The 27027-nt window shown below is 40.5% G+C and overlaps 1 protein-coding gene across 1 annotated transcript in view; it reads left to right on the top strand.

Annotated features, from left to right (window-relative positions):
- The window catches only part of LOC128652786 (calsequestrin-2-like), a 164191-nt gene that overhangs the window by 63153 nt on the left and 74011 nt on the right, over positions 1-27027 (top strand). Inside the window, exons 5-8 of the mRNA XM_053705719.1 lie at positions 11159-11232; positions 17530-17660; positions 17742-17787; positions 18855-18909. Coding sequence (XP_053561694.1) covers positions 11159-11232; positions 17530-17660; positions 17742-17787; positions 18855-18909 — 306 coding nt within the window. The remainder of the gene's footprint in view (positions 1-11158; positions 11233-17529; positions 17661-17741; positions 17788-18854; positions 18910-27027) is intronic.

Raw genomic sequence — 27027 nt, 5'->3', positions numbered from 1 at the left:
GCCTACCCCTTACACTGTGATGTAATATAATGTGCCTACCCCCCACACTGTGATGTAATATAATGTGCCCACCCCCCACACTGTGATGTAATATAATGTGCCTACCCCCCACACTGTGCTGTAATATAATGTGCCTACCCCCCACACTGTGATGTAATATAATGTGCCTACCCCCCACACTGTGCTGTAATATAATGTGCCTACCCTCCCACACTGTGCTGTAATATAATGTGCCTACCCCCCACACTGTGCTGTAATATAATGTGCCTACCCCCCACACTGTGATGTAATATAATGTGCCTACCCCCACACTGTGCTGTAATATAATGTGCCTACCCCCCACACTGTGATGTAATATAATGTGCCTACCCCCCACACTGTGCTGTAATATAATGTGCCTACCCTCCCACACACTGTGCTGTAATATAATGTGCCTACCCTCCCACACACTGTGCTGTAATATAATGTGCATACCCCCCACACTATGATGTAATATAATGTGCCTACCCCCCACACTGTGATGTAATATAATGTGACTACCCCCCACACTGTGCTGTAATATAATGTGCCTACCCCCCCCACTGTGATGTAATATAATGTGCCTACCCCCCACACTGTGCTGTAATATAATGTGCCTAACCTCCCACACACTGTGCTGTAATATAATGGGCCTACCCCTCACACTGTGCTGTAATATAATGTGCCTACCCTCCCACACACTGTGCTGTAATATAATGTGCCTACCCTCCCACACACTGTGCTGTAATATAATGTGCCTACCCCCCATACTGTGCTGTAATATAATGTGCCTACCCCCCCACACTGTGCTGTAATATAATGTGCCTACCCCCCACACTGTGCTGTAATATAATGTGCCTACCCCCCACACTGTGCTGTAATATAATGTGCCTAACCTCCCACACACTGTGCTGTAATATAATGGGCCTACCCCTCACACTGTGCTGTAATATAATGTGCCTACCCCTCACACTGTGCTGTAATATATTGTGCCTACCCCTCACACACTGTGCTGTAATATAATGTGCCTACCCCTCACACTGTGCTATAATATCATGTGCCCACCCCCCATACTGTGCTATAATATAATGTGCCTACCCCCCACACTGTTCTGTAATATAATGTGCCTACCCCCCCACACACTGTGCTGTAATATAATGTGCCTACCCACCCACACACACACTGTGCTGTAATATAATGTGTCTACCCCCCTCACACTGTGCTGTAATATAATGTGCCTACCCCTCACACTGTGCTGTAATATAATGTGCCTACCCCCCACACTGTGCTGTAATATAATGTGCCTACCTCACATACTGTGCTGTAATATAATGTGCCTACCCCCCCACACACTGTGCTGTAATATAATGTGCCTACCCCCCACACACTGTGCTGTAATATAATGTGCCTACCCCCCCACACACTGTGCAGTAATATAATGTGCCTACCCCTCACACTGTGCTATAATATAATGTGCCTACCCCCCACACTGTGCTGTAATATAATGTGCCTACCCCACACACTGTGCTGTAATATAATGTGCCTACCCCCCATACTGTGCTGTAATATAATGTGCCTACCTCACATACTGTGCTGTAATATAATGTGCCTTCCCTGCAACACTGTGCTGTAATATAATGTGCCTACCCCCCCACACTGTGCTGTAATATAATGTGCTGCCTACCCCTCACACTGTGCTGTAATATAATGTGCCTACCCCTCACACACTGTGCTGTAATATAATGTGCCTACCCCTCACACTGTGCTATAATATAATGTGCCCACCCCCCATACTGTGCTATAATATAATGTGCCTACCCCCCACACTGTTCTGTAATATAATGTGCCTACCCCCCCACACACTGTGCTGTAATATAATGTGCCTACCCACCCACACACACACTGTGCTGTAATATAATGTGCCTACCCCTCACACACTGTGCTGTAATATAATGTGCCTACCCCTCACACTGTGCTATAATATAATGTGCCCACCCCCCATACTGTGCTATAATATAATGTGCCTACCCCCCACACTGTTCTGTAATATAATGTGCCTACCCCCCCACACACTGTGCTGTAATATAATGTGCCTACCCACCCACACACACACTGTGCTGTAATATAATGTGTCTACCCCCCTCACACTGTGCTGTAATATAATGTGCCTACCCCTCACACTGTGCTGTAATATAATGTGCCTACCCCCCACACTGTGCTGTAATATAATGTGCCTACCTCACATACTGTGCTGTAATATAATGTGCCTACCCCCCCACACACTGTGCTGTAATATAATGTGCCTACCCCCCACACACTGTGCTGTAATATAATGTGCCTACCCCCCCACACACTGTGCAGTAATATAATGTGCCTACCCCTCACACTGTGCTATAATATAATGTGCCTACCCCCCACACTGTGCTGTAATATAATGTGCCTACCCCACACACTGTGCTGTAATATAATGTGCCTACCCCCCATACTGTGCTGTAATATAATGTGCCTACCTCACATACTGTGCTGTAATATAATGTGCCTTCCCTGCAACACTGTGCTGTAATATAATGTGCCTACCCCCCCACACTGTGCTGTAATATAATGTGCTGCCTACCCCTCACACTGTGCTGTAATATAATGTGCCTACCCCTCACACTGTGCTGTAATATAATGTGCCTACCCCTCACACACTGTGCTGTAAAATAATGTGCCTACCCCTCACACTGTGCTATAATATAATGTGCCCACCCCCCATACTGTGCTATAATATAATGTGCCTACCCCCCACACTGTTCTGTAATATAATGTGCCTACCCCCCCACACACTGTGCTGTAATATAATGTGCCTACCCACCCACACACACACTGTGCTGTAATATAATGTGTCTACCCCCCTCACACTGTGCTGTAATATAATGTGCCTACCCCTCACACTGTGCTGTAATATAATGTGCCTACCCCCCACACTGTGCTGTAATATAATGTGCCTACCTCACATACTGTGCTGTAATATAATGTGCCTACCCCCCCACACACTGTGCTGTAATATAATGTGCCTACCCCCCACACACTGTGCTGTAATATAATGTGCCTACCCCCCCACACACTCTGCTGTAATATAATGTGCCTACCCCCCCACACTGTGCTGTGATATAATGTGCCTACCCCCCCACACACTGTGCTGTAATATAATGTGCCTACCCCCCACACTGTGCTGTAATTTAATGTGCCTACCCCCCACACTGTGCTGTAATATAATGTGCCTACCCCCTCACACTGTGCTGTAATATAATGTGCCTACCCCCCCACACACTGTGCAGTAATATAATGTGCCTACCCCTCACACTGTGCTATAATATAATGTGCCTACCCCCCACACTGTGCTGTAATATAATGTGCCTACCCCACACACTGTGCTGTAATATAATGTGCCTACCCCCCATACTGTGCTGTAATATAATGTGCCTACCTCACATACTGTGCTGTAATATAATGTGCCTTCCCTGCAACACTGTGCTGTAATACAGTGTACCTACTGTCAGGTGTTATTCCCAAGGGGGGAGTGTCAGGTCAGGCCGAAGCCTCTGGGCCACTGTACCACCTGAAGCAGATGTAGATTATCTGATAAGGATCCCTTAGAATGACTCAAACCACGCAGCAATATGATCTAAAGCCAATCATGTTTATTGAACAGTGCAAGCCTATCTTATAGACTTCAGTAACAGCATATAGGGTTAAGGGGATGACACGTTATGACCGCGTCATTTTACACAGTTATACAGAGTGAAGCACAGTGTGATTCTGGAAAGTTACTAGCTCATAACAATAATCTACAGTCATAATAAACCATGCATCTGCAGATACACCAAGGTCGCTGGACCATCTTATTGACATTATATTCTTCTGGGCGTACAGCCAGGAAGCTTCTACAAGGCCGAAGAGCTAAGGAAAGTACCATAACAAGCACATAGTTCCCACTACATAATAACCCAGTATAATAAAGTGTAATCATTACAAAATGGATGCTAATCATCACAAGATGGCTGCGAGGAACAAGATGGCTGCAGTCAGGTTCACATTACCCCTAACATACCATCCTTTTATTCTAACAGAATAACATAAAAATAGACAGGCATAGAAAATTAGTACAGCCTTATATTATGGTAACAGAACTCTATGTGAGAATACTAAAGAGAAAAATATTCCCATGTCGCGATGTACTTTTATAGGCTAATTGTCACTGCATATAGGTGCAGCCTCTCCAATACCTTCCATCTATCTTCCAGCCTTCCCAAAACTACCGGTCTACCTGCACAAAGACCCAACCAGCCTCCCATCTACTCCCAAACAACGCTGCATGTTTTATTTCTCCACCTGCATTGCTAGCACCCCCCAATATGTCCAACAGTTCCTTCTCCACAGTAAAGCATGACATAGCAACAGCACAACTGTCTCTAGGTGGCCTCTGATCACTTTAAGAACAGTCTTTGTCCATTTGAGAGCGCTGCACCTTGACACTTTGCTATAATACAGTTCTCCAACAGTTCATTTGCAGTAGGGGTGCTTATCCACGGTTCTTCCACAGGGAGATACTGGAAATCTGATGGTTTGTTCATGGGGTAGACAAGGCAACCAGTGGATACCCATGGCAAGCCAACACTCGAGTCACAGGGAGTCTAGGAAGCAAACAGAAACAGTACAAGATGAGTACACACCGCAATACAATCACAATTATGTCCAAATAAAACATCACTTTTATCCTATGTCATTTAAAATCAAACAAAACATTGTTGATATATAATACAAACTAAATACATTGATATTTCTCAGAGAATAATTTACAACTTCTCTATACACTTTTAAATGATACTTCATGAATACTAAGCAAGTGAAAACCTGCCAGACTTCATCAAGGGCCTGAATGGTTATGCTAAAACTTATGCTAAGGCCTGCCCTGTAGCAAAAATGAAAAAAAGGAAAACAGTCAATAAAAATAAATGAATTTCTCCACACTGTCACCTCGAACCTCCAAAAACAAAAGAACCTCGTGTTGCTTTATTCTGCATGGCTGCTATCTATAATGTTTATAATTCTCCAGCCATGATCCTAATATTCAACAATCTCATCTGATATAAACACTACTAGTTTCCTAATTATTTTATGCAACCTAAATTCTCTCACACTCCTGTATGAGGAACGCATACAAACAGAACATCATTTAAAACTACAAACTCTTTTAAAGGTAAACACATCTTTATGGTAAGATAATTCCTCTCTTTGACAAACATCAGGAATGACCAAACTCACTTTGCAGATACCATACCAATTAATAAAAGGGAAAAATACATTTGCTTTCATAAACTATAATTATGCTATTCCCTAAACAAATATTTCTCTGTATATTTAATATAAACTTCTAGCTGAGACGTGTCCTCCTTATGTTCTAGAGGGTGAAGGGTCTAAAATATTATGATATATTGCAGCATTTTCCTTAAACATATTTTTATACTCAGTGGGTCATTCAATAGGGTACAATACTGCGAAGTTCACAGTTACATTTATCTTACTTTGTTAAGCACATAAACTACAATGTGCACTAATACCAATAAAGCTACTTTTCTGCAGACAAAACTATATGATCTCATACCTAATATGATCAACAAAAATAAAACAAATACAAGAGAATACAAAACAAGCAATATAAGGAATCGAGTTAACAATACTCCCCTAATTTAATTGGTTGACCCTGTAACAGCATAACAGGTCCTCCATATCGAGCGGCAAGGCACAGTCCAGAGAAAGATAGTCTTTATGTCCTGAAGACACACATCAGAGGAAACAGTCATGGATTACCCAGAGTCCAGTTCTGGGGCTGGTACCAGCATGCAAAGCAAAGAATGGATCCAAAGATAGTTCAGCAACTTTTACTGCAGTATGGTGGTTAAAACAAGCTTGACAAAAGGTCTTTCATCTTCATCTTTTCTTTCTTTAACGGTTTACTTGCTTTCAATCTTTAATCTTTTGAAGAGTGCAGTTATGGAATTTTGTCTGTACAGATTTTACCTAAATATGGAAACTCAAAAATAATTCAGTTAGTGTCTTTTAATCTCTGGATACAGCTGCATACTCTCATCCTGCAAATACAAATATAGTGTTAAGAACCAAATAGAAAAATAAAACATTTTAGGCATCTGAAATATGAGAGCAAAATACAACACAGAAAAACAATGAAGAGATAATCCACCAGGGAGGGAAAAAGGAGTGGGGTCTGGATATACAGGCTATGACCAGGTTGGCCATCAAGGTAGATGATGTCCGTGGCCAGATTCCCAATGAAGGAAAGTTCTAGACAATCCTAGGGACGTAGTGCATCCTGCATAGGGATAGGACATGGAAATTTAGGGCACAGCTGGTGGTTAGGCAATAACATTGTAAGAGGAGATTCAAAACATTTTAGGTTCACCTCCTAAAAACAATCACCCCCATTACATAAAGATACTCATCAATGCTCATCAATACTTCCCCCTTGTTTGCGTGAAACATCTCATGTGACACGCAAACACAACATAACAAGAAACTAAACGACAAATCATGCACTCCACTCATGCAGAGACAATTCTCAATAGCAAGCAAAATCAAATACACTTCACTATTCAATATGCTGTCCATACAGCACGTTTCCACACGCAGTCACAAAAGAGAAAAACATAACAAACAAACATTGAAAACCAATTGTTCTTGTCTTTCACAAAACAAAACATTAGCTGTCGACACAAACTTCAAACAAACACAATTAACCTGAAATTCAACACATATTCTGACATTCGCTGAAATGTAACACTTGCAAAACGCCACAAACAATTAAAAACATCCCCCTAAGAACCATCTATACACAGGCTCTGCAACGTATACTATGTACAAAACTTTGATATCACACAAATAAAGCAATCACTGCAGATGCTCAAGAAACTTCAGTTGCATATTGTACAAATAAAATTTCGCTTACTTGGGAACGATCAGATAGCCATGGTACAGCCACAGTTCTCCTGCCGCATGAACCATGCAAATCCACTGTTAAAGGGACATTCTAGTAGAAATGAAACTTTCATTATTCAGATAGGACTTTTAATTTTAACCAACTTTCCAATGTACTTTGATCATCAAAATCGCTTTTTTCCTCTTGGTATTATTAGATTAAAGTAAACATAGGTAGGTTCATATGCTAATTTCTAAGACATTGAGGGCTGCCTCTTATCACAGGCTGTTTAAATCTCTTTGCAACACCAAGAGACAAAATACACGTAAGCCATATAAATAAAACTGTGTGCTGGAAGAAGACCCCTAGACACAAGGCATGTCAAAACTATAATCAGATAAATTAGCAAGTTATGTAAATGCAGTAGAATCAGATAAATTGTGCATCATTTGTTTGCCGTCCCTATAGGGGTGTTTTTAGTAGACACATTATAGACCACGGCTTAGCTGTTAAGCAGCAATCAAACTCATTGCAGTTATAGCTGTAGATTGGTTAGTAACCAAATAACTATATATTTGTTAAAGTGTCACTTAAATCACTTCATTAAATAATATCTAATTTATTTATTGAACGCAGTGGGGGTTATTTTAATAACAAAGAGTTCTGTAATATCTGTGAGATACAGTTTGAGAGCAGATAGCCACAGAAATACAATTATCAGTTTTAAGTTAGATTCTGTGACAGAATATAATATAAATACTTGTTTCTTGCAGTTAGCAATTTATAGTTATCATTCTTTATAACATAGAACACCAGTACTGCCGCTTTAAATGTAAAGTACAAATCTTTTTTTTTTTTTTTTTAAAGAAAACCAAAACATGCACAGTGTTATCATTCTTCTCAAGGATAGTGAGGCAAGCTCAAAGTTTCATTTTTACTTAAAGGAAAAACACCGTTTACTGCATAAAAATATAAAATTCACACTAAAACTTGATAAATGCTAATTAGTTTAACCACAACAAAATTATTGGATTTAAGGTTGTGTATAATTTGATATTCACCATTCTGCAGCTCTCCAGCCAAATATAACAACCGCATATAACACAAAAATAAGCTTTCTACTCAAGAATAACAATACAATTTCCCCTTTAAATTATTCCCAATGATCCATTGGCCTTACTTATGAGAAAAATGTATACTAACGTTCATTAAATAGCCTAAGCAAGCATAAGCAGCATTAAAACGCACTCACAGTGGGATGCAGGCTAGTTAAAGGGACATTTTACCCAAACTAAAAAATAATCTTTAATTGAAGCTGCTAACACAGTTAAATATACTAGTGTTAGGCTTACAGTAAACCTCATTGTCTTTTCTGTAAATATTCCCTTAAATTCTCAGATGTTATATCAGTTTGCGTGTATCCCTTTAAATATTTTCACTCCTCTGTTTTTTCTTGTGTTTTTTTGTTTTTTTTTCGCTAGTCTCACAGATCGCTACACTAAAATTGTAGGCAACTTATCACTTCAGTTTGCATTACAGAGAGAATTAAGTTACACTGCAAAAGAAACATCTGCTATCTAAACGGCAGATTTACAAAGAATAATACAAAGAAAGGTCTCTTAAAATATATTTTGCAAACTACTAATACAGTGTTATTGCTGCTCCTGAACTCCTTTCACATTAGTGAACTGGTCCTTTAAATAATAAAATGACAATTTTCTATTGCTCCGTCTACGCACTGAGCTCTGATTTTACAGACAAATATAAGATAAGGATTATCCAAAATTCAACCCATTACAATTAACATCAGCTATACACAAACTTACAAATGCAACTTCTCCTACATTTTATCACTTCAGTTTGTATAACAAGTCATGGACAATACATTAATATCAACACTATGTTACAGTGGACTGTCCCTTTAAGAACTAACCATTCATCACATAAATCTCATATATATACCCTAACCATAATTTAGGCTGCTTGTATGATTTACCACACAAATTCCAACTCTGTACTGTAGCATGACCTGCAGATTAATTTACTTGCAACAAAAACGGACGAACTTTTAAATAAAATTACAGCCTATAACTATATTTCATCGTGTGCACTAACTTCGTGCACAGACCTTAGGAATACAACATACGGTAACCCATTAATCATACGAGAAACAGTTTCATATTTACCAGAGCGTGACAAAAAATCACACACACCATCGCACTTTCAAAGCCACTTTCAAAGCCGTTACTTCACTTGCAAAAACAATATCATATATTTACATGCCGAAAAACAATTATCACTTAAAACTAAAACTGCTTATTAATACCACATACTTAAAACCACATACTTAAAACATGATTTCCCAGCAGAGAAACAGAAAGAAACATTTTTACAGCGATACAGACACACAAGCTCATTCCATCTCGCATACCAGAGATTCACTCCCTTTTTTCCTTTCTTAGAAAAACATCTATTTCATAGCGTACCAAAGACATATAAAAATACTACAAGATTAACTTTTCACCAAGTTCAAAATGTATTTCATTCCGAATCCCCGCAGAATGGCCATTTTCCGCATGGATTGGGACAATCATTTTCAAATAATACATTCTGTTTTTGGTTTAGAGTAAATCTGTTACACGTATACCACAGTGAGAACCGACAGACCATCACACATTATGCATCACAATATACAAAATTTCCTTTTCCTTACTGCAAGCAAACAAAAAGTTTTACAAACGGAGCTGCTGTAACAGTTTTTTTTTTCTTTCTTCTGATCTGTGTGCATGCTCAGTGGCGACAACCCTTTCTTTGCCTGCTACATTTTTTTAACACAGAGATTTCTCTATTTACCACACAGCAGTGCTCACTGACAGTGTTTTGAAATGTTTCTGTCTTTTGCAGAAACTATTAACTCTTTTGTAGACCTTATACATGTAATTTTCTGTGTGCATTATTATCTATAAGCAGATCCCATTCCTCCACACAATAATAGCCACAATAATAACATGCATAGCCACTTAATATTTTCTAAGCACAGCACAATTTTATAGCAGCAAAACACAAATAACCAAAGCAAGCATCAGATATCAACATGAGTTTCAGGTGGGTAACAAAACTCTATTATGGGAATGAATATGGGAAACTTTAACACACGTGAGACTCACTCACTGCCAACTTTTCCGGGGGAGCTTAACTTAAAGCTCTCCGTCAAATGGCATTCATTTATTTCTTGCGCGCTTATCACAGACAGGACTCACAATACCTGTCGTAACCCAGCACAGGACTCTTAACCTGTCTGGAGGGGTTATCACAACTGCCAGCAGGACTATAACCTCCGCAAACCTGTGTCTCAACCACAGGAACCCCTTAACCCTTTATCATATATTATCAACACCTATTACCAGACTAAATTTAGGTTCAGATTCACAGAAGGAAAGCATGGTAAAAGCACTCATACTTACTCACTGCGAATCCCACATAACTGACACCATAATTGTTAGGTGTTATTCCCAAGGGGGGAGTGTCAGGTCAGGCCGAAGCCTCTGGGCCGCTGTACCACCTGAAGCAGATGTAGATTATCTGATAAGGATCCCTTAGAATGACTCAAACCACGCAGCAATATGATCTAAAGCCAATCATGTTTATTGAACAGTGCAAGCCTATCTTATAGACTTCAGTAACAGCATATAGGGTTAAGGGGATGACACGTTATGACCGCGTCATTTTACACAGTTATACAGAGTGAAGCACAGTGTGATTCTGGAAAGTTACTAGCTCATAACAATAATCTACAGTCATAATAAACCATGCATCTGCAGATACACCAAGGTCGCTGGACCATCTTATTAACATTATATTCTTCTGGGCGTACAGCCAGGAAGCTTCTACAAGGCCGAAGAGCTAAGGAAAGTACCATAACAAGCACATAGTTCCCACTACATAATAACCCAGTATAATAAAGTGTAATCATTACAAAATGGATGCTAATCATCACAAGATGGCTGCGAGGGACAAGATGGCTGCAGTCAGGTTCACATTACCCCTAACACCTACCCTCCATACTGTGTAATACAGTGTACCTACCCCCCATACTGTGCTGTAATATAATGTGCATACCCTTCCTCTGTGCTGCAATATAATGTGCATCTCTCTTTTGTGTAGATTATAAAGAGTTTGAAGAGGCAGCTGAACATTTCCACCCCTACATTAAATTCTTTGCAACCTTTGAAAAATTGGTAAGACACCGCTTATTACAGCATATAGTGAACTAAGAGACATAAATGGCAAATGAGGAACTAAACTTGGTGATGTGACTAAGAGACAGGGAATGACAGATAGTGTTGGTGATGTTACTAAAAGACAGGGAATGACAGTGTTATTGATGTGACTGAGACAGGGAATGACAGAGTGTTGGTGATGTTACTAAAAGACAGGGAATGACAGAGAGTGTTAGTGATGTGACTAAAAGACAGGGTATGACAGAGAGTGTTAGTGATGTGACTAAGAGACAGGGAATGACAGAGAGTGTTGGTGATGTTACTAAAAGACAGAGAGTGTTAGTGATGTGACTAAGAGGCAGGGAATGGAAAAAATGAAGAAGGCGCCACAATAGTGCAAAATCAATGGTGTTAGATCAAACACGCATACGTACAAGTTGTACTTACTAGATGTAAGGCACTTGAGAAGCTCCACATAAGCGTACTGGACTCTTAATAGCTGCCCAGATAGCTACCCTTAATAGCTGCCCAGATAGCTACCCTCTTGCGACTCCACTTATCAGGCCGGAACATATAGGCTGAGCTGTAAACTGCACCAAGCAATTGGAACCAACAGTGAGGTGATGAAATAAAATCTTGTGATGACAAAGTCGTTAAAATTAACTTCAATTTATTTAAAATAAATTGAGGAATTACTTAGTGCAGTTTACAGCTCAGCCTATATGTTCCGGCCTGATAAGTGGAGTCGCACCTGAACCGCAAGAGGGTAGCTATCTGGGCAGCTATTAAGAGTCCAGTACGCTTATGTGGCACTTCTAAAGTGCCTCACATCTAGTAAGTACAACTTGTACGTATGCGTGTTTGATCTAACACCATTGATTTCACACTATTGTGGCGCCTTCTTCATTTTTTCCATACTACTACAGAGCCTTGCTTATGTGCCAATAAGCCTTGGAAGGAGTACAGCAGCCTCACAACACCCAACTTTTGGGACCTTGAATATCCAAGTCTGGAATGAACAGTTTCTGGGACTCTTTGGGAATCACTTATCAAGTTTATATCACTAATATCATTTAGTGATCACGTTCGTTTTGTTTTGTTGATACATTATTTTAAACACTGATTTTTATACTGCACGTTGTTTAATATTATTTGTTGCATTTGTATTGTTCACATGCACATTATTCGTATGGGATGTGATTATATTGCTATATTTATTCTTTATTAGCAACACTGTTGTATGGCGAATATACAATCACTACTTTATAGATTTTATAGAAGTACTTTATAGATTTATTAGCTAGGTTTTTCGGGTGATTTTTTTTTTTTCCGGCTGATTGTTTGCGATTACCACACACATTGCACTATCACTTATTAGCCTAAATATATCTAAGAGCAGGCGCCTCTAGCAATTTTTAAATATTATCTAAGAGACAGGGAATGACAGAGTGTTGGTGATGTTACTAAGAGACAGGAAATGACAGAGTGTTGGTGATGTTACTAAGAGACAGGGGATGACAGAGTGTTGGTGATGTTACTAAGAGACAGGGGATGACAGAGTGTTGGTGATGTTACTAAGAGACAGGAAATGACAGAGTGTTGGTGATGTTACTAAGAGATAGGAAATGACAGAGAGTGTTGGAGATGTTACTAAGAGATAGGAAATGACAGAGAGTGTTGGAGATGTTACTAAGAGATAGGGGATGACAGAAAGTGTTGGAGATGTTACTAAGAGATAGGGAATGACAGAGTTTTGGTGATGTTACTAAGGGACAGGGAATGACAAAGTGTTGGTGATGTTACTAAGGGGCAGAAAATGACAGAGAGTGTTGGTGATGTTACTAAGGGACAGGGAATGACAAAGTGTTGGTGATGTTATTAGGAGATAGGCAATGACAAGTGTTGGTGATGTTACTAAGGGGCAGGAAATGACAGAGAGTGTTGGTGATGTTACCAAGGGACAGGGAATGACAGAGTGTTGGTGATGTTACTAAGGGACAGGGAATGACAAAGTGTTGGTGATGTTACTAAGGGGCAGGAAATGACAGAGAGTGTTGGTGATGTTACTAAGGGACAGGGAATGACAAAGTGTTGGTGATGTTATTAGGAGATAGGGAATGACAAGTGTTGGTGATGTTACTAAGAGACAGGGAGTGACAAATTGTTGGTGATGTTACTAAGAGAATGGGAATTACAGAGTGTTGGTGATGTTACTAAGATACAGGGAATGACATAGTGTTGGTGATGTTACTAAGGGGCAGGGAATAAGAGTGTTGGTGATGTTACTAAGAGACAGGGAATGACAGAGTATTGGAGATGTTACTAAGAGACAGGGAATGACAGAGTGTTGGTGATGTTACTAAGGGACAGGGAATGACAGAGTGTTGGTGATGTTACTAAGAAACAGGGAATGACAGAGTGTTGGTGATGTTACTAAGAGACATAGAATGACAGAGTGTTGGAGATGTTACTAAGAGACAGGGAATGACAGAGTGTTGGTGATGTTACTAAGGGACAGGGAATGACAGAGTGTTGGTGATGTTACTAAGAAACAGGGAATGACAGAGTGTTGGTGATGTTACTAAGAGACATAGAATGACAGAGTGTTGATGATGTTACTAAGGGACAGGGAATGACAGAGAATGTTGGTGATGTTACTAAGAGACAGGGAATGACAGAAAGTGTTGGTGATGTTACTAAGGGACAGGGAATGATAAAGTGTTGGTGATGTTACTAAGGGACAGGGAATGACAGAGTGTTGGTGATGTTGCTAAGATACAGGAAATGACAGAGTGTTGGTGATGTTATTAAGGGATAGGGAATGGCAGAGTGTTGGTGATGTTACTAAGGGACAGGGAATGACAGAGTATTGGTGATGTTTCTAAGAAACATGGAATGACAAAGAGTGTTGGTGATGTTACTAAGAGACAGGGAATGAGAGTTTCGGTGAAGTTACTAAGAGACAGGGAATGACAGAGTGTTGGTGATGTTACTAAGGGACAGGGAATGACAAAGAGTGTTGGGGATGTTACTAAGGGACAGGGAATGACAACGTGATGGTGATGTTAGTAAGGCAGGGACAGGGAATTACAGAGAGGGTTATTGATGTTACTAAGAGACAGAGAATGACAGATTGTTGGTGATGTTACTAAGGGACAGGGAATGAAAGAATGTTGGTGAGGATACTAATGGACAGGGAATGACAGAGAGTGTTGGTGATGTTACCAAGAGACAGGGAATGACAGAGTGCTGGTGATGTTACTAAGGGACAGGGAATGACAGATTGTGGGTGATTTTACTAAGAGACAGGGAAAACAGTGAGTGTTGATGATGTTACTAAGAGACAGGGAATGACAGAGTTTTGGTGAAGTTACTAAGAGACAGGGAATGACAGAGTGATGGTGATGTTACTAAGGGACAGGGAATGACAGAGAATGTTGGTGATGTTACTAAGAGACAGGGAATGACAGAGTGTTGGTGATGTTACTAAGAGATAGGGAATGACAGAGTATTGGTGATGTAACTAAGAGATAGGGAATGACAGAGAGGGTTGGTGATGTTGCTAAGAGACAGGGAATGACAGAGTTTTGGTGATGTTACTAAGGGATAGGGAATGACAGAGTGTTATGATGTTACTAAGGGTCAGGGAATGACAGAGAGTGTTGGTGATGTTGCTAAGACACAGGGAATGAAAGAGAGTGTTGGTGATATTACTAAGAGACAGGGAATAACAGAGTGTTGGTGATGTTGCTAAGGGACAGGGAATGACAGAGTGTTGTGACGTTACTAAGGGATAGGGAATGACAGAGAGTATTGGTGATGTTGCTAAGAGACGGGGAATGACAAGTGTTTCAATGGCCAGTGCAAATAATAGTGTGAGACATGGGACAGCCTTGTCGTGTTCCATTAGATAATAGTGTTGGTGATGCTACTAAGGGACAGGGAATGACAGAGAGTGTCGGTGATGTTACAAAGGGAATGACAGAGTGTTGGTGATGTTACTAAGGGACAGGGAATGACAGAGTGTTGGTGATGTTACTAAGAAACAGGGAATGACAGAGTTTTGGTGATGTTACTAAGGGACAGGGAATACTAGATTTTTGGTGATGTTACTAAGAGACAGGGAATGATAAAGTGTTGGTGATGTTACTAAGGGACAGGGAATAACAGATTTTTGGTGAAGTTACTAAGAGATAGGGAATTACAGAGTGTTGGTGATGTTACTAAGGGACAAGGAATGACAAAGAGTGTTGGGGTGTTACTAAGGTACATGGAACGACAAAGTGATGGTGATGTTACTAAGACAGAGACAGGGAATGGCAGAGAGTGTTGGGGATGTTACTAAGGGACAGGGAATGACAACATGATTGTGATGTTAGCAAGGCAGGGACAGGGAATTACAGAGAGGGTTGGTGATGTTACTAAGAGACAAAGAATGACAGATTGTTGGTGATGTTACCAAGAGATAGGGAATTACAGAGTTTTGGTTAGACATGTGCATGGCGAAAAAATTTGGTTTGGTTCGGATCGATTCAGATTTTTTCGAATTTTGGTTCGTAGCGATTCGAATTTGGAAAAATTTGAATCGATTCGGTTCGGATTTGTTTTGGATTCATTCGGATTCGAATAAATTCGGTTCGGATTTGTTTCGGATTCATTCGGATTCGAATAAATTCGGCTGGATTCGGTTCGGTTCGGAATTTTGGTATGTGTTAGGTGGGATTAGACTAGTATTATGTACTGTATATTAGGTGTAACCCATAGGAGAGTGATATAACCTAATATACTGTACAATACTAGTGTAATCCATGGCCATCCGAATCTACCAAATAAATCCGAATAAATCCGAAGTAATTCGGATTTATTCTGTAGATTCGGCACTATTTTAATTCGGAAATTCGGTTCGATCCGAATCTCCGAATTTGCCGAATTTCCAAATCTAACTGAACTAAATCGCACATGTCTAGTTTTGGTGATGTTACTAAGAGACAGGGAATGACATTGTTGGTGATGTTACTAAGAGACAGGGAATTACAGAGTGTTGGTGATGTTACTAAGGGACAGGGAATCACAGAGATTGTTGGTGATGTTACTAATGAACAGGGAATGACAGAGAGTGTTGGTGATGTTACCAAAAGACAGGGAATTACAGAGTGTTGGTGATGTTACTAATGAACAGGGAATGACAGAGAGTGTTGGTGATGTTACCAAAAGACAGGGAATTACTGAGTGTTGGTGATGTTACTAATGAACAGGGAATGACGGAGAGTGTTGGTGATGTTACTAAGAGACAAGGAATGAGAGAGTGCTGGTGATGTTACTAAGGGACAGGGAATGACAGATTGTTGGTGATTTTACTAAGAGACAGGGAATGACAGAGTGTTGGTGATGTTACTAAGGGACAGGGGATGGCAGAGTGTTGGTGATGTTACTAAGAGATAGGGAATGACAGAGTGTTGGTGATGTTACTAAGTGACAGGAAATGACATAGAGTGTTGGTGATGTTACTAAGAGACGGGGAATGACAGAGTGTTGGTGATGTTACTAAGAGACAGGAAATGAAAGTGTTGGTGATGTTACTAAAAGACAGTGAATGACAAAGAGTGTCGTTGATGTTACAAAGGGAATGACAGAGTGTTGGAGATGTTACTAAGAACAGGGAATGACAGAGTGTTGGTGATGTTACTAGGGGACAGGGAATGACAGAGTGTTGGTGATGTTACTAAGGGACAGGGAATGACAGAGTGTTTGTGATGTTACTAAGGGACAGGGAATGACAGAGTGTTGGTGATGTTACTAAGGGACATGGAATGAGATTGTTGGTGATGTTACTAAGGTGTAGAAGTAAAGTGCTGGGTGTGACAGGGGTGAAGTGGGTGCTATTTTTTTATAAGTAGCAGCAATAAGGCACTTTGTGTGGGTGATGTTACTAAGAGACAGGGAATGACAGAGAGTGTCATTCCCTGTTCTTAGTAACATCACAAACACTCTGTCGTTCCCTGTCCCTTAGTAACATCACCTACACTCTGTCATTCCCTGTCCCTTAGTAACATCACCAACACTCTGTCATTCCCTGTCCCTTAGTAACATCACCAACACTCTGTCATTCCCTGTTTTTAGTAACATCACTAACAGAGTGTTGGTGATGTTACTAAGGGACAGGGAATGACAGAGTGTTGGTGATGTTACTAAGGGACAGGGAATGAGATTGTTGGTGAAGTTACTAAGGTATAGAAGTAAAGTGCTGGGTGTGACAGTGGGTGAAGTGGGTGCTATTCTTTTATAAGTAGCTGCAATAAGGCACTTTGTTGGCAGGTAGCCAAGACTCTGACCCTGAAACTTAATGAAGTTGACTTTTATGAGCCATTTATGGATGAACCCATCACCGTCCCAGACAAGCCATACAGTGAGGATGAGCTGGTGGAGTTTATTAACAAGCACAAGAGGTAAGAATCGCCCATTACCCAATGCGCCAAATCTCCTGCTGTGTCCCACACTAATAGTCCACTCACCTCCTCTTGTTACAGAGCAACTCTGCGCAAACTGCGTCCTCAAGATATGTTTGAAACCTGGGTAAGAAACTAAAATCATCCTTAATAGCCAATATTTATATCTATGGTACTGTTATACCCTCACACACTGCTCCCTGCCCTGTTATACCCTCACACACTGCTCCCTGCCCTGTTATACCCTCACACACTGCTCCCTGTCCTGTTATACCCTCACGCACTGCTCCCTGTACTGTTATACCCTCACACACTGTTCTCTGTCCTGTTATACCCTCACACACTGCTCCCTGTCCTGTTATACCCTCACACACTGCTGTCTGTCCTGTTATATCCTCACACACTGCTCCCTGTCCTGTTATACCCTCACACACTGCTCCCTGTCCTGTTATACCCTCACACACTGCTGTCTGTCCTGTTATACCCTCACACACTGCTGTCTGTCCTGTTATACCCTCACACACTGCTCCCTGCCCTGTTATACCCTCACACACTGCTCCCTGCCCTGTTATACCCTCACACACTGCTGTCTGTCCTGTTATACCCTCACACACTGCTGTCTGCCCTGTTATACCCTCACACTTTGCTGCCTGTCCTGTTATATCCTAACACACTGCTCCCTGTCCTGTTATACCCTCACATACTGCTCCCTGTCCTGTTATACCCTCACACACTGCTGCCTGTCCTGTTACATCCTCACACACCGCTCCCTGTCCTGTTATATCCTAACACACTGCTCCCTGTCAGGTTATACCCTCACAAACTGCTCCCTGTCCTGTTATATCCTCACACACTGCTCCCTGTCCTGTTATACCCTCACACACTGCTTCATGTCCTGTTATAGCCTCACACACTGCTCCCTGCCCTGTTATACCCTCACACACTGCTGCCTGTCCTGTTATACCCTCACACACTGCTCCCTGTCCTGTTATACCCTCACATACTGCTCCCTGTCCTGTTATACTCTCACACACTGCTCCCTGTCCTGTTATACCCTCACATACTGCTCCCTGTCCTGTTCACACACTGCTCCCTGTCCTGTTCACACACTGCTCCCTGTCCTGTTATACCCTCACACACTTCTCTCTGTTCCGTAATACCCTCACACGCTGCTAAATCCTTTATTTGTGACAGGAGGATGATCTAGATGGGATCCACATCGTGGCCTTCGCAGAGGAAGAGGATCCAGGTGACCCACACAACTACCTAACCTCTGACTCCACACAGCAACTGTCTTGTCAACTTGCTACCCTCTTATCATGATGCTCAGTCTATGTCTATAGTATCACTAACCTCTAAACATAATGTTCAGTCTATGTCTATAGTCTCACTAACCTCTAAACATGATGCTCAGTCTATGTCTATAGTCTCACTAACCTCTAATCATGATGCTCAGTCTATGTCTATAGTCTCACTACCCTCTGATCATGATGCTCAGTCTATGTCTATAGTCTCACTAACCTCTGATCATGATGCTCAGTCTATGTCTATAGTCTCACTAACCTCTAATCATGATGCTCGGTCTATGTCTATAGTATCACTACCCTCTGATCATGATGCTCAGTCTATGTCTATAGTCTCACTAACCTCTAATCATGATGCTCGGTCTATGTCTATAGTCTCACTACCCTCTGATCATGATGCTCAGTCTATGTCTATAGTCTCACTACCCTCTAATCATGATGTTCAGTCTATGTCTATAGTCTCACTAACCTCTTATCATGATGCTCAGTCTATGTCTATAGTCTCACTAACCTCTGATCATGATGCTCAGTATATGTCTATAGTCTCACTAACCTCTTATCATGATGCTCAGTCTATGTCTATAGTCTCACTAACCTCTGATCATGATGCTCAGTCTATGTCTATAGTATCACTAACCTCTGATCATGATGCTCAGTCTATGTCTATAGTATCACTAACCTCTGATCATGATACTCAGTCTATGCCTATAGTCTCACTACCCTCTGATCATGATGCTCAGTCTATGTCTATAGTATCACTAACCTCTGATCATGATGCTCATTCTATGTCTATAGTCTCACTACCCTCTGATCATGATGCTCAGTCTATGTCTATAGTCTCACTAACCTCTGATCATGATGCTCAGTCTATGTCTATAGTCTCACTAACCTCTGATCATGATGCTCAGTCTATGTCTATAGTCTCACTACCCTCTGATCATGATACTCAGTCTATGTCTATAGTATCACTACCCTCTGATCATGATGCTCAGTCTATGTCTATAGTCTCACTAACTTCTGATCATGATGCTCGGTCTATGTCTATAGTCTCACTACCCTCTGATCATGATGCTCAGTCTATGTCTATAGTCTCACTACCCTCTGATCATGATGCTCAGTCTATGTCTATAGTCTCACTACCCTCTGATCATGATGCTCAGTCTATGTCTATAGTCTCACTACCCTCTGATCATGATGCTCAGTCTATGTCTATAGTCTCACTAACCTCTGATCATGATGCTCAGTCTATGTCTATAGTCTCACTAACCTCTGATCATGATGCTCAGTCTATGTCTATAGTCTCACTACCCTCTGATCATGATGCTCAGTCTATGTCTATAGTCTCACTAACCTCTGATCATGATACTCAGTCTATGTCTATAGTCTCACTACCCTCTAATCATGATGTTCAGTCTATGTCTATAGTATCACTAACCTCTGATCATGATGCTCAGTCTATGTCTATAGTCTCACTAACCTCTGATCATGATGCTCAGTCTATGTCTATAGTATCACTAACCTCTAATCATGATGCTCAGTCTATGTCTATAGTCTCACTACCCTCTGATCATGATGCTCAGTCTATGTCTATAGTATCACTAACCTCTAATCATGATGCTCAGTCTATGTCTATAGTATCACTAACCTCTGATCATGATGCTCAGTCTATGTCTATAGTCTCACTAACCTCTAAACATAATGTTCAGTCTATGTCTATAGTATCACTAACCTCTGATCATGATACTCAGTCTATGTCTATAGTATTACTACCCTCTGATCATGATGCTCAGTCTATGTCTACAGTCTCACTAACCTCTGATCATGATGCTCAGTCTGTCTATAGTTTCACTAACCTCTAATCATGATGCTCAGTCTATGTCTATAGTCTCACTAACCTCTGATCATGATGCTCAGTCTATGTCTATAGTATCACTAACCTCTGATCATGATGCTCAGTCTATGTCTATAGTCTTACTAACCTCTGATCATGATGCTCAGTCTATGTCTATAGTCTCACTACCCTCTGATCATGATGCTCAGTCTATGTCTATAGTCTCACTAACCTCTGATCATGATGCTCAGTCTATGTCTATAGTCTCACTAACCTCTAAACATAATGTTCAGTCTATGTCTATAGTATCACTAACCTCTGATCATGATACTCAGTCTATGTCTATAGTATCACTACCCTCTGATCATGATGCTCAGTCTATGTCTATAGTCTCACTAACTTCTGATCATGATGCTCAGTCTGTGGCCTCTATTTATCAAGCCGTCAAACACAAATACGCTGGAATTCCGCAGCGTATTTGTGGCGAGCCTGATAAGCCTTAGTTATCAAAGGCTAGAGACCGGCAAAAGTAGAATTTAGTGACGTAACATACAATCCAGCGGACTCAGTCCGACACAGATCGATGCTTACGTCAATCCAGATGTTCTGAACGCAAGTTCGGCACAATCTGACAACTTTTGCTAGTTATCAAAGAACCAGCAGGTACGCTCGGCACTTTAACAGCCCATAGGAATCAATGGGAGTCTGAAAGCAGCGAAAGCTTATGTTCGCTGCTGCCCAATATCCCATTGATTCCTATGGGAATGTCTACACCTAACACCCTAACATGTACCCCGAGTCTAAACACCCCTAATCTGCCCCCCCTACACCGCCGCCACCTACATTATACTTATTAACCCCTAAACCGCCGCTCCCGGACCCCGCCGCAACTAAATAAAGTTATTAACCCCTAAACCGCTGCAACAAAATAAAGTTATTAACCCCTAAACCGCCGCTCCCGGACCCCGCCGCAACTAAATAAAGTTATTAACCCCTAAACTGCCGTTCCCGGACCCCGCCGCCACCTACATTATATTTATTAACCCCTAATCTGCCCCCCCTACACCGCCGCCACTATATTAATTTTTATTAATCCCTAAACCTAAGTCTAACCCTAACACCCCCCCTAACTTAAATATTATTTAAATTAATCTAAATAAATATTCCTATAATTAAATAAATTATTCCTATTTAAAACTAAATACTTACCTGTAAAATAAACCCTAAGATAGCTACAATATAATTAATAATTACATTGTAGCTATTTTAGGATTTATTTTTATTTTACAGGCAACTTTGTATTTATTTTAACTAGGTACAATAGTTATTAAATAGTTATTAACTATTTAATAACTACCTAGCTAAAATAAATACAAAATTACCTGTAAAATATATCCTAACCTAAGTTACAATTACATCTAACACTACACTAAAATTAAATAAATTAAATTAATTAACTACAATTACCTACAATTAAATAAAATAAACTAAAGTACAAAAACAAACAAACACTAAATTACAGAAAATAAAAAAATAATTACAAGAATTTTAAACTAATTACACCTAATCTAAGCCCCCTAATAAAATATAAAAGCCCCCCAAAATAATAAAATTCCCTACCCAATGCTAAATTACAAATAGCCCTTAAAAGGGCCTTTTGCGGGGCATTGCCCCAAAGTAATCAGCTCTTTTACCTGTAAAAAAATAAATACAACCCCCCCAACATTAAAACCCACCACCCACACACCCAACCCTACTCTAAAACCCACCCAAACCCCCCTTAAAAAAACCTAACACTACCCCCTTGAAGATCACCCTACCTTGAGCCGTCTTCACCCAGCCGGGCACAAGTGGACCTCCAGACCGGCAGAAGTCTTCATCCGATCCGGGCAGAAGAGGACCTCCAGACCGATCAGACTGTCTCTATTTCCTGATCATGAGCACTCTAGTCTGTACTAAATCAGTCTGTCTCTATTTCCTGATCATGAGCACTCAGTCTGTTCTAAATCAGTCTATATCTATTTCCTGATCATGAGCACTCAGTCTGTACTAAATCAGCCTGTCTCTATTTCCTGATCATGAGCACTCAGTCTGTACTAAATCAGCCTGTCTCTATTTCCTGATCATGAGCACTCAGTCTGTACTAAATCAGCCTGTCTCTATTTCCTGATCATGAGCACTCTAGTCTGTACTAAATCAGTCTGTCTCTATTTCCTGATCATGAGCACTCAGTCTGTACTAAATCAGCCTGTCTCTATTTCCTGATCATGAGCACTCAGTCTGTACTAAATCAGTCTGTCTCTATTTCCTGATCATGAGCACTCAGTCTGTACTAAATCAGCCTGTCTCTATTTCCTGATCATGAGCACTCAGTCTGTACTAAATCAGCCTGTCTCTATTTCCTGATCATGAGCACTCTAGTCTGTACTAAATCAGTCTGTCTCTATTTCCTGATCATGAGCACTCAGTCTGTACTAAATCAGCCTGTCTATATTTCCTGATCATGAGCACTCAGTCTGTACTAAATCAGTCTGTCTCTATTTCCTGATCATGAGCACTCAGTCTGTACTAAATCAGCCTGTCTCTATTTCCTGATCATGAGCACTCTAGTCTGTACTAAATCAGCCTGTCTCTATTTCCTGATCATGAGCACTCAGTCTGTACTAAATCAGTCTGTCTCTATTTCCTGATCATGAGCACTCAGTCTGTACTAAATCAGCCTGTCTATATTTCCTGATCATGAGCACTCAGTCTGTACTAAATCAGCCTGTCTCTATTTCCTGATCATGAGCACTCAGTCTGTACTAAATCAGCCTGTCTCTATTTCGTGATCATGAGCAATCTAGTCTGTACTAAATCAGCCTGTCTCTATTTCCTGATCATGATCACACAGTCTGTACTAAATCAGCCTGTCTATATTTCCTGATCATGATCACACAGTCTGTACTAAATCAGCCTGTCTATATTTCCTGATCATGAGCACTCAGTCTGTACTAAATCAGTCTGTCTATATTTCCTGATCATGAGCACTCAGTCTGTACTAAATCAGCCTGTCTCTATTTCCTGATCATGAGCACTCAGTCTGTACTAAATCAGTCTGTCTCTATTTCCTGATCATGATCACTCAGTCTATACTAAATCAGCCTGTCTCTATTTCCTGATCATGATCACACAGTCTGTACTAAATCAGTCTGTCTATATTTCCTGATCATGAGCACACAGTCTGTACTAAATCAGTCTGTCTATATTTCCTGATCATGAGCACTCAGTCTGTACTAAATCAGCCTGTCTCTATTTCCTGATCATGATCACACAGTCTGTACTAAATCAGCCTGTCTATATTTCCTGATCATGAGCACTCAGTCTGTACTAAATCAGCCTGTCTCTATTTCCTGATCATGAGCACTCAGTCTGTACTAAATCAGTCTGTCTATATTTCCTGATCATGATCACACAGTCTGTACTAAATCAGTCTGTCTCTAATTACTGATCATGAGCACTCAGTCTGTACTAAATCAGTCTGTCTATTTCCTGATCATGATCACACAGTCTGTACTAGATCAGTTTGTATCTATTTACTGATCATGAGCACTCTAGTCTGTACTAAATAAGTCTGTCTCTATTTCCTGATCATGATCCCACAGTCTGTACTAAATCAGTTTGTATCTATTTACTGATCATGAGCACTCAGTCTGTACTAAATCAGTCTGTCTCTAATTACTGATCATGAGCACTCAGTCTGTACTAAATCAGTCTGTCTATTTCCTGATCATGATCACACAGTCTGTACTAGATCAGTTTGTATCTATTTACTGATCATGAGCACTCTAGTCTGTACTAAATAAGTCTGTCTCTATATCCTGATCATGAGCACTCAGTCTGTACTAAATCAGTCTGTATCTATTTACTGATCATGAGCACTCAGTCTGTACTAAATCAGCCTGTCTATATTTCCTGATCATGAGCACTCAGTCTGTACTAAATCAGTCTGTCTCTATTTCCTGAACATGAGCACTCAGTCTGTACTAAATCAGTCTGTCTCTATTTCCTGATCATGAGCACTCAGTCTGTACTAAATAAGTCTGTCTCTATTTCCTGATCATGAGCACTCAGTCTGTACTAAATCAGTTTGTATCTATTTCCTGATCATGAGCACTCAATATGTACTAAATCAGTCTGTCTATTTCCTGATCATGATCACACAGTCTGTACTAAATCAGTCTGTCTCTAATTACTGATCATGAGCACTCAGTCTGTACTAAATCAGACTGTCTCTATTTCCTGATCATGAGCACTCAGTCTGTACTAAATCAGTCTGTCTCTATTTCCTGATCATGAGAACTCAGTCTGTACTAAATCAGTCTGTCTCTATTTACTGATCATGAGCACTCAGTCTGTACTAAATCAGTCTGTCTATATTTCCTGATCATGAGCACTCAGTCTGTACTAAATCAGTCTGTCTATATTTCCTGATCATGAGCACTCAGTCTGTACTAAATCAGTCTGTCTCTATTTCCTGATCATGAGCACTCAGTCTGTACTAAATCAGTCTGTCTCTATTTCCTGATCATGAGCACTCAGTCTGTACTAAATCAGTTTGTATCTATTTCCTGATCATGAGCACTAACTCTGTACTAAATCAGTCTGTCTCTATTTACTGATCATGAGCACTCAGTCTGTTCTAAATCAGTCTATATCTATTTACTGATCATGAGCACTCTAGTCTGTACTAAATCAGTCTGTCTCTATTTACTGATCATGTGCACTCAGTCTGTACTAAATCAGTCTGTATCTATTTACTGATCATGAGCACTCTAGTCTGTACTAAATCAGTCTGTCTCTATTTACTGATCATGAGCACTCAGTCTGTACTAAATCAGTCTGTATCTATTTACTGATCATGAGCACTCTAGTCTGTACTAAATCAGTCTGTATCTATTTACTGATCATGAGCACTCTAGTCTGTACTAAATCAGTCTGTCTCTATTTCCTGATCATGATCACACAGTCTGTACTAAATCAGTCTGTCTCTAATTACTGATCATGAGCACTCAGTCTGTACTAAATCAGTCTGTCTATTTCCTGATCATGATCACACATTCTGTACTAGATCAGTTTGTATCTATTTACTGATCATGAGCACTCTACAGGGAGTGCAGAATTATTAGGCAAGTTGTATTTTTGAGGATTAATTTTATTATTGAACAACAACCATGTTCTCAATGAACCCAAAAAACTCATTAATATCAAAGCTGAATAGTTTTGGAAGTAGTTTTTAGTTTGTTTTTAGTTATAGCTATTTTAGGGGGATATCTGTGTGTGCAGGTGACTATTACTGTGCATAATTATTAGGCAACTTAACAAAAAACAAATATATACCCATTTCAATTATTTATTTTTACCAGTGAAACCAATATAACATCTCAACATTCACAAATATACATTTCTGACATTCAAAAACAAAACAAAAACAAATCAGTGACCAATATAGCCACCTTTCTTTGCAAGGACACTCAAAAGCCTGCCATCCATGGATTCTGTCAGTGTTTTGATCTGTTCACCATTAACATTGCGTGCAGCAGCAACCACAGCCTCCCAGACACTGTTCAGAGAGGTGTACTGTTTTCCCTCCTTGTAAATCTCACATTTGATGATGGACCACAGGTTCTCAATGAGGTTCAGATCAGGTGAACAAGGAGGCCATGTCATTAGATTTTCTTCTTTTATACCCTTTCTTGCCAGCCACGCTGTGGAGTACTTGGACGCGTGTGATGGAGCATTGTCCTGCATGAAAATCATGTTTTTCTTGAAGGATGCAGACTTCTTCCTGTACCACTGCTTGAAGAAGGTGTCTTCCAGAAACTGGCAGTAGGACTGGGAGTTGAGCTTGACTCCATCCTCAACCCGAAAAGGCCCCACAAGCTCATCTTTGATGATACCAGCCCAAACCAGTACTCCACCTCCACCTTGCTGGCATCTGAGCCGGACTGGAGCTCTCTGCCCTTTACCAATCCAGCCACGGGCCCATCCATCTGGCCCATCAAGACTCACTCTCATTTCATCAGTCCATAAAACCTTAGAAAAATCAATCTTGAGATATTTCTTGGCCCAGTCTTGACGTTTCAGCTTGTGTGTCTTGTTCAGTGGTGGTCATCTTTCAGCCTTTCTTACCTTGGCCATGTCTCTGAGTATTGCACACCTTGTGCTTTTGGGCACTCCAGTGATGTTGCAG

The sequence above is a fragment of the Bombina bombina genome, chromosome 3, assembly GCF_027579735.1.
Source record: "Bombina bombina isolate aBomBom1 chromosome 3, aBomBom1.pri, whole genome shotgun sequence".
Classification (NCBI taxonomy): domain Eukaryota; kingdom Metazoa; phylum Chordata; class Amphibia; order Anura; family Bombinatoridae; genus Bombina; species Bombina bombina.
Note: the sequence above shows the minus strand (reverse complement) of the source record. Positions and strands in the feature narration are given on the sequence as shown.